General features: G+C 25.6%; 1 protein-coding gene across 6 annotated transcripts in view; it reads left to right on the top strand.

Moving 5' to 3' along the window:
- LOC130678017 (ankyrin repeat and sterile alpha motif domain-containing protein 1B) overlaps positions 1-14,539 on the top strand; it is a 76,625-nt gene that overhangs the window by 45,591 nt on the left and 16,495 nt on the right. For all 6 annotated transcript variants that reach the window (XM_057484987.1, XM_057484986.1, XM_057484985.1 and 3 more), the window contains 2 exons: positions 13,804-14,124; positions 14,340-14,464. In XM_057484987.1, coding sequence (XP_057340970.1) covers positions 13,804-14,124; positions 14,340-14,464 — 446 coding nt within the window. The remainder of the gene's footprint in view (positions 1-13,803; positions 14,125-14,339; positions 14,465-14,539) is intronic.

Genomic DNA, 14,539 nt, shown 5'->3' with positions numbered 1-14,539 from the left:
CACATATCCATGTAAATAAAATAATATTTACTTAATAATTATATTTTTTAAAATAGTTTTCTAATTTGAAAGTGATTTGAATTTTTTTTTAATTATTCCAGTGATTTAATTTGTGGAAGTTTTTTTTTTTAATTAATTAGTGACTTAATTTAAAGAAACAATGGATTTTTATAAAATATTCAGTTCTTTTTAAAACTTATTTTGTGTAAATTTATTAAAGGTAAATATTTAATTATTTCAAATCTTTTTAGAAAATTTTTTTAATTATTAATTGTGATTTTTTTAATTAATGACTAGAAATGATAGAATAATTGTCACTTTTTTTTGTTTAATAAAATAAGAAATTTTTCCATCACTTATCTGTGCATAAATTTTTTATTTCAAATAATTGTTTTTTTGTCATCACCAGAGCCAGGATTTTTACTTTAATTTAAAAATAACAATTAATAATTAATGCAGTCAAATTTTGATATTGCGGCGGAAATATTGATCATATAAAAAAATTTTTCAAATAAAAGTTGTTCAAAATTTAATTTTATAAAAATAATGTCTCTTACAATTTTTTTGTAGGATTAATAAAAAAGCCGTAATTTCAAAATTAAGATTTACATAATTATCAAAAATTTAAATCGTTAATTGTGAATCTTAATTTTGCAATTACAGTAAAAATATTTGTCGTATAAAAAAATCATAAGAGACATTTTTTTTGTAAAATTAAATTTTCTATAACTTTTGTTTCAAAACTTTTTTTATAAGACCAATATTTTCACCGTAATATCAAACATATGAATCATTCATTTCGAAATTGAGGCAAAAATCTTGTCCCTAGTCATCACTAATAAAAAAAATAGACAAAATCATTTTTTTTTACAAAAATTTGATTTAAACACAAAAAAAAATATATATTTATTTATTATATCAAATAATTGCGCACTGCATATAAGAAAAAAAAACTGATAGTAGTTTTTAATCAAAAAAAAAATTCCTCATTGGTATCAAAAATTTTAATGTTACCACAACTTAATATAATATATAAATAAATTAAAAATACACTAACTACATGTATATGTACATGACATCACGAAGGAATGCGTGGATCGTGAGTTCGTTTTATATGAATGACTCATTGGACAACACGACAACGTTTTCTATTTTTTATCTCCGGATTTATCCGTCTCCCATTCGCAGTAACTACTAAATGTCCCAAATATAAATAATAACTAAAGCAAATAAAAACTAATTAAATTTCTCTAAACAAATCCAACAATAATTCAAAAAATTCTCACAGCCTCAGTCTTGTTTTTATGTTTTATCGTAAACAAACCGACTTTTAAATAATTAAATACTCGCATTGTCTCAAGTTTCTCGAGGGAAAACTTCTCAGTTACCATTTGCAAACTTGTTAACATAATATTCATATAAATAATAACAATAAAAATTAATCCAGTTACTTTTGAACTCACAAAATATCATTTTTATCTTACATAATTTTATTTATATTATATTATATATATCTAATATATAAATGAGAAGTGACATTTATTGGATCAGAGCTGGTGTTTAGTACTGCCTCCAGCTCTTTATTATTCTTATTCTTATTATTATATATATAATATGTGTACACACTATGCTCCTCGTCAGCTTTATTCATCACATTACATATAATTTTATTTCATTTCATTTTATTTTATCCAGTCCGGTGCTTCGTTCTTTGAGAACCCTTTCTTATCTCTATCATCTCTAATTCAATTATTATTTTATTTCAAATAAAAAAAATTAACTAACAATTCATTTTAAACTTAAGTTGATTGTATTTGAATAGAGACTGAAAAGGTTACGGCTCGATCCCGGTTCGGCTGACTTTCATTTTAAATAATGCATTTTTTTTTTTGTGTTTGGGTTTGTAATTGAGCATTCGTTTGACGGAAATTAATCATACGGCATTTTTTTATCAGTCTATTTATAATGTTTATTTTTGCTGTTAAATTTTTGATGGATAATAAAAAAGGTAACAGTAGGTCGCGGTGGTCAAATTGGTGGTCGAGATCTAGAAAATTTAAACGAAGATTTGAAAAATATTTGGTACTTAATTAGTGAAAATTTGTATAGAATTATTAATTATCTTCTCAGGTAATTAGAAAATTATACTGGTCTATTTATATGCTGCTGTAAGATTGATGCTGGGGTATAGATAAAATCTTTTTAAAGTTAAAATCAAGTTATCGGTTCCGGGTTCGAACCCAGGTTACGACATTTTTTTTCTCATTTGATTAAGAAATTTATATAAATTTTTTATCAATACAATTCATATATTTATTTTAATTTTTTTTAAAAAACAATTCAATTTCGTGAGTGAAAGGTCACAATTTATTAATTGAAAATTCGCGGTTCGTATCCGGGTAACATTTTTATGATACTGAAGTTAGCCGATGTTTTAAAATTTTTTGATTTCTTTTTAAGACGATAAATTATAAAAAAAAAATTATTGCAAAAAATTGCACCTGTAGTTTTTTTAAATTTTCTACATGTGCATATTTTAATTTTTAATTTTTTGTAATCGATTTGTTGAAAAAAAAATCCGAAAATTTTTAATTGTCTGTTTACTTCAGGATCATATATTTTTCTGTTTTTATTAAATTACTAAATTTATTTGAATTTTTAATTACCACCCAATTATTAATTCCAAAATTTTTATTTTTGATCAAGTAAATTTTTACGTTTTCAAATTTTTATTCATTAATTATTAAGCTTCTAGATCAAAATAAATTAATTATGATCATCAAGTTTAACAATTAATAATTTTCGGATTTTTTTTCTACAAATTAATTGCAAAAAAAAAAAAAACTAAAAATATGCACTTGTAGGAAATTAAAAAAATCAAAGGTGCAATTTTCTAAAATTTTTTTTTTTTTAAATCTAGCGTTTATAAAAAATCCAAAAATTTCTAGACATCGGCAAGCTTCAGTATCATAATTAATTAAAAAAAAAAAATTTTCAAAAAAAAACTAAACTGATTTTTAAAAATTCTATACTTCTGTGATAAATAGGAATTTGAAAAAATAAATTCAAAATTCGTACATAGTCATTACTAAACTTCTAGATAAAAATCCACGAATTAAAAGAAAAAAACATTTCTTGAAGTTTAAAAAAAACATGAAATAAACATAATTGATTTTAAAGTAAGCAGACAGTTAAAAATATTTAGATTTTTTTTTTAACAAATCAATTACAAAAAAAAAAAAAAAAAACTAAAAATATGCACCTATAGAAAATTCACAAAACTATAGGTGCAATTTTTTCAAATATTTTTTTTTTATAATTTATCATTAGGAAAAAAAATCCAAAAATTATCAGACGTCAGCTAACTTCAGTATCATGAAAAATAAACATATTTTAAATTTTATACCTGACACCTGTATCGCTAAATATAAAAATCAAAATTTTAAGTGAAACACGAATGAAAATAAATTGAACCGAAATTTTGTTTAATTGAAATAAACTCAATAAATAATTTTTATTTAAAAAACTGCAATTGTTTGTAATAATCCAGTATTAAAAATTATCTCTTTTAAATCCATGAGATCTATTGGATTTAAAGAAGAATCTTAAAGAATACAAAGGTAAAAAAATACAGGTTTACTTCTCCCCATCACCTTAATATATATAAATATATAAATACAATGAAGAATAAACGATAGCCGGTAAATCCCCACCACGAGTTTTTATAATTTGACGCGGGGCCCCAGCGGGCGACAGTCCCACGTCTGGGTCATTTTTCGCCTTCGCCTCGATCGTTAGTAACCTACCAACAGTACACCAGTGTCATGCTATTGTCAGTCTCGTGTCTGGTGCGCGGGTGTAAAGAGAATTGTTAATAATAATCCAACACTCCTTGCAACATCTCATAATTTATACTAAACATATCCCGCGTCCCACGTTCACTTGTTGCTTTTCACAAAAGTCTAGACGTAAAATCACTACTTACAGTTTTATATTAAAAATTCATACTCCATTAATTAAATATATGATTAATGTCAAGTGCAATTATTTGGATAAATCATTCACAGTCGGTAAGATTATAATTTATTTAATAATTCAAGTTATAGCCGACGGCTTACAATTTTTGAATTTTTAAAAAAAATACACCTGTAGTTTTTTTAATTTTCTATATGTGCATTTTTTTTTCTAAATGTTGAAATAAAAATCCAAAAATTGTTAATTGTCTACTAACTTAAGGACCATTTATACTAAAATAAAATATATATTTAGAAGTAATTGAACTAAATACTAGTGAATAGATTTTAATGCTCCAAAGTCTTTTGTTAAAAAATTTCGGTTACTAAGCTAATAAGACTTTTGTAAAAAAATATAAAAAATATAATAAGTATCATGTGTCAGCTCGTGGGCATTGTGGTCTGGATATAAAGGAAAAATAATATTAGACGGGTATTAAATAAGGGCATGAGGGTAATGACAACTGTAGGCCTCCGGTAATTTGACAATGCAGGTGTTTGAACACCTTTTTATATTTTATTTACACTGTTATACTAAAAAATATAACATGTATTTATTTAAAAACTGACATCTGCTCCTTGAATTTTTTTATTTTTTGAGTACTTGGATAATTGGATTACACTAGTAAACATTTATTTTATTTAAAAGATAATTGACATTGACATTCAATTAAATTTATTTTTAAATTCAAGTGGTTTTAAAAATTAAAACTCTTATGAAATTTAAATACTTTTGATTTAATCACGTTAAAATTGTCATCGTAAGTAAAAATTATAAACTATAAAGATTTTAACTTACGATTGTTATTTTTACTTGTAGTTTAGCAATTTTTCTTGTGTTAAAAGTGGAAATTTCTGAATTTCTATGATTCGTAATTTTCACTTGACTTTTTTTTTCGTACTCAAAAAAAAAAAGATTTTTTGGCGCCAAAGAATCATTTTTTCTGAGTAATAAAAAAATTTATTGTTGAATTTGAATTCACGAAATTTGAAAATCGATTGCTATTTTTTTTCTAGGAAAATCTTAACTAGTGATTTATAATTGTAGAATTATTAGTCCAGATGAAGTTTCAAATATTGAAAACAAAATTATGACATGAAATAATTTTCGATTAAAATTTACTATTTTTATAATGACTGATCTAAAAAATCATATTGCAAATTAATTGACTTATAGACAATTAAAATACTCGTTGAAATTAAAAAATAAATAATATATCCCATAATTAAAATTTTTTTTTAATTTTTGCCTTGAAAATTTAAAGTTAACGGAAAAAAATTAACTTATTATAAAAAAATTCTTTTTTGATTCAAGAAATTAATTTATTCCAACTTTAGAATAAAGTTATTTTTCGACTGAAGAAATTACAATTTTTTTTATGGCAATTTAAAAAAAAAAAAAAACACTTCTCAAAAAAACATTTTCGAGAAATTAACAAAATTTTCTTGTCAAAACTCACATCATTGAAACCAATAAAAAATGTATAGATTCATAAAATTTTTTTTCCTCAACGGACACGAAAATTTCAATACAATCCGACCTCATTATAAGATTATCCTGAGTCGAAATATCTAGCCTCAATCTAGCCTTATCGAACCTAATTAAGCCTCAATCCAGCCTCACTGAGTAAAAAGCATTTTGAGCCTCAAATGATGTTCAAAAAGCCACAATGAGCCTCAAATAATGCTCACAGAGCCTCGAGAAGCCTCGATGAGCCTCAAATGAACCTAGTCTCGACTATGTTCTTCGAATTCGATTAGTATTATTTGAGGCTCTTTGATCACCATTTGAGGCTCATTGAGGCTCTTTGAGCATTAATTGAGGCTCAAAATGCTTTTTTTACTCAGTGAGGCTGGATTGAGGCTTACTGGGGTTCGATAAGGCTAGATATTTCGACCCGCATTATTCTGTCTTTTTTTTAAAACAAGGAATCGCGATAGTTTGAGAGAACCTAATAGTCTTATAACGAGGTCCTACTGTAAAAGAATCTGTCAATTTTTTTTTTAAATTACAATTTTCGATGAAAAAATAACTTGATTACAAATTTCCCACACGGGAAAAAACGCTTGACAATAATTGTAGTTCAACTTCTAATTATTTATGTTATGTTCAATAACTAATGTCGTTTTAATCAGTAAAATTATAATTTTAATGTTTACCTGCTATTATTAACAGTTAATCGTTGAAATATACTGCTTGACTATTTAAAATTACTACTCCAACCTTAAAAAACTACAAGACACTTGTCATAAAAATGCATCTGTTATTAATTTCTTACGTTCTACTCCATAATATTTACTAACATTCGGTCTAAGCGCGCTGTCGATGAGAATCTGAGTATTATTTACTAATATTTTTTTTTTCCGTGCATAAATTAATTTCTTGGATCATCAAAATATTTTCTTCTCAGCGTAAAGTAAAAACAAAAATTTGAATATAAGAGTTAATTTATGGTCATATTTAAGATTAATTTCAACATATTAACATTTTCAAGGAACTCCCTTTAAATTTTCGTGGAAAAACATTAGAGTGTACGTTAATTGAGATTTGAGGTAAACGCGTGTCCGGTTTATGGAATGCGAAAATCTCAACATACTTGTTGCTCATGACGCCCTAATGTAATGTAAGTAATAATAGCCTTGCTCTTACTGACTACAACTACTACAGCTACTACTACTAAGGTTACTGCTACTGAAACCGACTACTACTTATTACTGTACTGAGTGTACTGAATTATTACATCACATGCGATGGGCGGTATGAATAGTAGGGCATCGTGTTTAACATATTTACAGTAAACGCGACTTATAAATGCACTTAACTTTTTTTTTTACTGTTATCTATTTCAATGCTACGTGTTTACTTACTCTTTTATGTCAACAAAATAATTCTATGGACATTTTATTACAAATAGATTATTATTAAAAACACTTTTACTAATTATTTATAAAATTTGAGTATTCATTGATTTTATTATTTAATTACTTAGAAATTTTTTTTGAAAATATTCAACTTATGTTAATTATTTGTAGTAATTAAAATGATTTCTAATTCTCTAGTTATCAATTAATAGTTATAGAAATCAATTAACTCGACTTTTCTATTAAATTTATCTTTTAATTAGTGTAGAAAAATTATTTATCAGAAAAACTGTAAATTGGGTTTTATAAAAAAAATTTTTTTTTTTAATTATTTTTGACAGCTCGTAAAATTGATAAAAAATTTTTAATTGATATTTTATCAGTAAGTATGAGAAAAAAATTATAATATGTACATTTTTTTAATGGAATTTATTTAATTAAATTTTAAAAATAAAAAAAAATTTTTAATTAAATTTATTACAAAATTTTGTCGTTTTAATCATAAAAAATACTCGAAGAATTGATAGTAATTTTCTATTAAATTCAAAAAATTCTCCAAAAAAAAATTGTTGTTCTGAAATTTTTAATTACACATAAAAAAAAAAAAATTTTATTTTGATAAAAGTTATACTTTTTTTTCGTTTGAAATTATTTATTTAAGAGTAAGAATTACAAAATATGTCATCTTGTTCTTAATAAAAACTGAACTGATAACTTTGTCTCTATGACGAATAATAAACAAAAAAAAATTAAACGCCATGACAACATAAATAAATAAATGATTAATAACAACAAAATAATATAGATGATACTAAAGTGCTAAATTTGAAATAGTAACTTAACATATTTTATTTATTTATTTACGCCATTCGGCAATTATACATTATAGAAACAGTAGGTATAAAATAAATGATAAACTAAAATTACAAATTAAGAAACAGATAACATCACATGGATGATAAAAAAAGTTATTAGAGGAAAATATAAAATAAAATTAACAGCAAAAAATAACCAATAACAAATATCACTTATATATATAATTTCCAGCCGCTTTGCGACCAATGAAATAACAGTTGATTTGATTACAATACTAAATTTCTAGCGACACTTTTAAATTTATTAGCCGAAACACCGAAAATGTCGATCTCAGTTGCAAATTCGTTGACTAACTTTGATATTTTATACAGCGGAGCTCGCGTGGAGTAGCGCGTTTTAACTTTCGGGACAACAAATACTCTTGATTTTATCAACAAATTTTTTATTTGATTCTAATTATTAGAAAGTCGTAAAGTTAATTAAGAATTCTAAATAAATACTTTATCATCCACAATTAAAAAAGTAATAAAAAATTTTTTCTTATTCAAATTTAATTAATTAATTAAATTTAAAAATTTATTTAAAAAAAAAATCTCTAATAAATTTGTCCAAAATAATTAATTTTTCTTAATTATTAGAAAGTTCTCATAAAAGTCTAATAAATTTTCAAACAAATAATTTATTCATTAAAAAAAATTAAATGTTCATTTTAATTAAAACAGAAAATTTATTTACTAAAAATCCCGAAAGCATTCAATACAAAAATAATTTATCGATATTTTACATACTCGTAATTTCAGCAAGAAATTTTTGATAGACGATTCAAAAATAATTATCAATAAAAAAAAATTAATCGATATTTGAATTAACTATTGCATAAAATGAATAATAAGTAAATAAAATAAAAACATTTGATGACAGTTTTTATTAAATTACAAAGAGAGAAATCTCGTGAGGGAATGCGATAACTATTATAGAATTGAGGCTACTCGCTACTACCTCTTCTATTCTACTCTCGTCTCATCTACAATAAAGTTTACGAACTGTAGTAGTGTAGCACCAGCACTAGCAATAGCACTATCACTAGTACTATTACTGGTAGTGGTTATAGAAGCGGAATTAAATGATGTAGTTTTAAAGTATAGACGTAAAAGTAAAGAGTGCCAAGTTGTCTAACATATAATAAAGTCTTCCCAACAATTTATAAAATATTTATCAATGAAGAAATCGCGTGTGAATCTCAATAACAACATCCATTTAAGTTAAAAATCGTGACCGCGAGTTTTAAATATTCTTATTAACGTTAACACAACAACAACAGCAACAGCAACGAGGTATTTGCAATTAAATTGGACTGATGATTGTAGAGTACTTGATCTCACGGTACATTATATACAATTGATTGATGGTAGAACAAATAAACGGAAGTTTCGTATCCTGTTTGTCTATAAACCTGCTGCATATATTTATTTATATTTATATTTACCTACCTCTCATTTAAGTTATTATGATAAATATTTAAACACTCGGGTCGTTTGTCATTTAAAAGAAAAAAAGTGTAATTATAAATGAATGTTAAAGACACTTGAGGTAATTTGGATCGCGTTACACCGTGGAATGTGTTGATGATCATTTTTTATTGGTGATTAGCTACAGGAAACTTATAACAAGGCCACCACACGTGCGAGTGACATTACTTTAATTTATACGCCTCTTTTTTCATATCTTTTGATACTAGTGTATGTTTTTTTTTTTTTTGTAATTTAAATAGCAATCAATTGGTCAATTAATTGATAAATGGTAGTATAGATTAATTACGTAATTTTATTTGAGTGGACAATTAAAAAAAAATATGTTAATTAGTAATTAAAATAAAAATTATAAGTGAGTCATCTGAGACATTTGAAATTAAAATGACCTTTGATATTTTTTTTTAATGAAATGGAAATTGCGATGGAATTTTAAAAATTGAGTTACAATTGCGCTGATGAAATTTATTTTTTTATTTTTGTCAGAAAATTTATTAAAATTTTTTTAAAAATTGTTTGGAAGACATTTTTGTATAATAGGCAGGGGTTAAAATCGACTCAGTTTTTGAGAAAATTTTTACTTTTTTTTTTGAATTTGTAAATTTAGTAAAAGAAATTTTAAATATTACTTGCCTTGTATTTTTATAAACAAGATTTGTCTAAGTTGCAATAAGTTTTTTTTTAATTTTTCAATTATCCAAATTTTCCATGATCCTGACTTTGACAGACAATCAACAATTTTCGGATTTTTTTTTCAACAAATCAATTACAAAAAAAAAAAAACTAAAAGTATGCTCATGTAGAAAATTAAAAAAATTAGAGGTGCAATTTTTTCAAATATTTTTTTTTTACAATTTATCATTTGGAAAAAAATCCAAAAATTATTAGTTGTCAGCTAATTTCAGTATCATCATTTTTTCAAGAAAATTTTCATCTTATTAAAAAAAAAAAAATTAAAAACAATGGAATTTCTTTTTTTATAATTTTATTTTTAAACCGAAGTCAAAATTTCATTGAAAAAAAAAATTTTAATAATTTCATAGCTCATTTTTAAAAATTCTTGTAATTGAATTTTTCATTAAAAAAAAAAAAAAACACTAAAAAAAAAAGTAATTAACAACTCAGAAGCCAGTAAATAAAATGTTAATTATCACCAATGAATAACGTGATTATTTTTTATGTTACCAAGTACAGTTGTAACTGCACCTTAACTTAAATTTATTTGGTCACATTGGCTGGTTTAATTTAAATTCACGTTCAATTGTCCGCCCTGACATTGTTAACGTTAAATAGCCAGTACCATTGACAATGACAATTACGATAGAATTTTTTTTATTTCAATACAATGACCTTGTCCTTTCCGCATCTCCAACAAATACAAATACAGTAATATTGCGTTTTAAACAAAATCGCGGAAGTAAATAATTTAAAAAAAAAAAAATTATCATCCCAATCAACAATTATAATTAATTTTTCTTTTCTGTCACGTAAGTTTGGTACTTCCTGATTAAAAAAAAATAAAAAAAGGATTAATCAATTGTTCAAGTTAAATATGTAATATCATACATAATAAAAAAATATTTCCAGCCGATTGGTTAAGGTTACTGCAACAACGATAATATACCGAGGTCGTTTTTCTTGGCAGTGCTCCATCGCTCAAGTAATATTGGCTAACGATCTATACTAGCTCGGTTAACGACCCCGAAAGTTAATATAATGTGAATTGTCGAGAGTGTGTCATCCGCTAGAATTATTTAGTTTACAAATGTCCTCGTTGCTGCAATTATTGAGGCACTAAAATTACTTTTTTTTTTACAGCTACAACTTAGTAACTCGTTATGCCAAAATATTTTATTTTATTTACTATATATTATTTTTTTATTGTTGCGATGAATTATTTATACTTTACTGGCTTTAGTCTGTTACTTTTGTAGACGAGGCTCAACGCATTTGAAAGTCAATTTATTTCCGGTTGGATTTATAAACGTATAGTGACTACTAACATTATGGAATTACTTTCAAGGACTTAGTTTTTTTTTGAAATTTTTATTTTTACTACGCAGTAACTATCGAAAATAAATTCATGTTGTTGGTAGTCTCTGGAAAGGAAATTCGATTTCCTACAATTTTTGTCTGATATAAAATTTGGGTAAAGTTGATGGTTTAAAAGATATAGCGATTTTAAATATTCGAAGTCGTTTATGAGGTTCAAAATAATATTGCGTTGGTCAAATGGATATAACTTTTAAACTATTGGTCCTGAAGCTAGTAGACAATTAAGAATTTTCGGATTTTGTTTCAACAAGTTAATCACAAAGAAAAAAAAAACCTTAAAATATACATATACAGAAAATTAAAAAAACTATCGGTGCAATTTTTTCAAATATTTTTTTTTTTCATAATTTGCCGCTGAAAAAAAATCCAAAATTTATTAGTCGTCGGCTAACTTCCGTATCATAAAAAAAAAACAATTTTTTTGAAAATCTACGATTTGTCTAAAAAGAAAAAAAATGATTGAGGATAACGAATTGGATAGAAAATTTAATTTCTCATAACTTTTGTCTCTTTTGAAAATACGCGTCATTAGTTTTTTTAGGTAAAGCCTTTCAAAGTTATGGAAATAAATTATCCGTTAAAAAAAAAAAAAAATTTTGTTTAAACGGCCTTAATTTTTTATCGAAATTAAAGATGTAGGTAATGAAAATTCCTTTTCAATGAACATACATAAAGTGTGATGATCTTTCATATTTTATGCAATACAGCCAATAAAAATTTGGGTCAAAAAGTGAAGAAATTTCTTAATTCACAATTAAATATTGAATATTTAAAAAAAAAAAAGTAGGGTAGAGGTACCATTTTTGTCCACTTTAGATTCAGTTTTGGACACTTCAAAAATTTAAATAAAGTATTAAATGTCAAAAAATGGAGCAGTGGCCACAAATGGTACCTCTACCCTCTGTCTTTTATAAATTGGACATAAAATAATTAATGCATTAACAGTAAAATTTCAGTAACGTCAAAAGTAAAAAAAAAAAAGAACAAAAATAAATAAAATAAAAGTATAAAAAACCAGTGAAATTCCCATTAGCGAGTTTTAGTTGATACTAAGAAGGCTAAAAACTATTAGCCCATAAAAAGTAGAGTAATAAAAAAAAAAAAAAGAAGTATATAAACGGATGAGGATGTAGATGAGAATGAGATTTTCATATAATTTACGTATATGAGTTGAATAATAACTGAGTAATATAACACGATGTCGCGTCGAGGGCCGCGGGGTGTCGGGGATAAAAATGGGATGGAGTGGGGACTGAAAGAGGTGAAGGCGTCGTGTAGTTGAGACGCCCTTCATCATGGGGCTTTAATTAAAATTACGTACGTTTGCACTTGTAACTCAACTTTATCTCACTATTTTTTTCCTCTTCTTCCTCTTCCTGACACCCCCTCCCCGCCCTTTCTCTTACTCATGTTCGCGCTCCTACTCATTCTATTTAGTATTTTTATGAGCTTTTCATTATGCAATATTTATATATATTTTTATGTAATATGAAATATGAACGAGAAGCATCTTTCAAAAGATATGGCTACTGTCTACTTTATACTTTCACATTTTACGTTTTTTTTTTTGTTCCTATTCAGCGCCGTCACTTTACATGCTTTCGTTCCTTTATTCATGTTATAATGTACATAATAGCGTCGACAAGCGAATTCATATCTCATTTATACCTCGTGAAAGAGTCATTTTCATATACGACATTATACCAAACAATTTTTATATTGTTTTAGTTTTTTTACGAAAAAAATCCATGCAATTTTTTTCTTTGTACAAATTATGTATTAAAATTCAAACTTTTGTAACTTCAATTCAAATTGTCAGATCGAAATTTAAAAAAATTTATTTTAAAGCGGAGTCTCAAGTCTTCAAAGCTCGTAATTATGTTTTGTATAAAAAATTTTTGTAAGTTAATAAAAAGCAATTGAAGTATAGGAGACTGGAAAAGATGGACCATCATGCGAGTAATTTTATTTCTTGTGACTTTTAAACACGATACAAATGATGTATTTTTATCTACTTTTAAAAAATTTAATATTATTTTACAAAATTTTCCATGAACAAAAATTTTTTCCGGGTCACAATAATCCCCCCCCCTCAAGTAAAATAAAAATTTTTGTTAAAAAAAATAATTTAATTTTTTTAGTTGTCTCATTTTATCCCGGTTATTTTATTTTGCGTCTGAATTTCTAACAAATTTTAAATTACAAAAAAACTACCGACAAATTTCTTTTTTTTTAATAAATTTTGGAGGTGGTCTGTCGAGCCCCGGTTTCCTCCTCATAAAATTGAAGAATACGAAATTTTTTGGTAGTTAAATACAAAAAGTATGAAAACTAAATACTCAGAGCTGGAAAATGAATTTTATTTAGGTCAGATAATTTGAAGGAGTGAAAATTTTTGAAAAAAATGTAAATTTGCTGATGAAAAATCTAGTGGTTTTTAAAAATAAAAACTTTTACTTTCTGTGTTGGTGTGATGCGATGAAGTGATTAGAAAGTAATTATGTAATAAACGATTTGTTGTACGACAGGTTTACTGAAGGGCTCGGTCACGGCGGAGCGGCCGCGGACACTTAGACGGCTGCGGAACGTCTACGCACCTGCATGCGTTATGGGCACCGGCAGCTTGGATTCATCCAGCAACGACCGCATTATTGAGGATGCCAATGCAGATCCAGTACTGCGGGACAAAGATCGTGATAGAGACGAAAAATCGCTAAGTATTATGAGCCCATTTGATGAACAAGAAGAGTGGGCCAAAATATCCGAAATAATGGCTTCCTTTGGGACCGGACTTGTTCGCGAATCTGTTTTTGTTAATGAATTGGAGAAAGAATTCCAATCGCGGCTTGGTAATTAAGATTTTTCATAATTTTTTTCTTAATGATAAATAATTTTATAGAATTTTTTTATTTAAATTTAATATAAAAAAATTTATCTCAAGATTTGTTTAGAAATTTCCTCTAAATTTCTTTAAACAAAATCATTTAAAGTTTTTTTTTTCGAAAATAATTTTTTTTTAAATCCTGTGAATAATAATTTAGTATATTTAAATTTATTTATCAAGGAATTGGATGTGAAACAAACAGTCCAACAGTTACAACAACCGTCGGGCAGTGGTTATTAAATATAGGCTTTGCTGACTACGAGTCACTTTTCTTAAATTATGGTTTCGATGACCTCAACTTTATTGTAAGTAAACAAAATTTAAGTATAAGTATAAGCATGTTACGAATAATTAAAAAATTTTACTGCAATTAAAATTTA

The sequence above is a fragment of the Microplitis mediator genome, chromosome 11, assembly GCF_029852145.1.
Source record: "Microplitis mediator isolate UGA2020A chromosome 11, iyMicMedi2.1, whole genome shotgun sequence".
NCBI classification, from domain to species: domain Eukaryota; kingdom Metazoa; phylum Arthropoda; class Insecta; order Hymenoptera; family Braconidae; genus Microplitis; species Microplitis mediator.
Note: the sequence above shows the minus strand (reverse complement) of the source record. Positions and strands in the feature narration are given on the sequence as shown.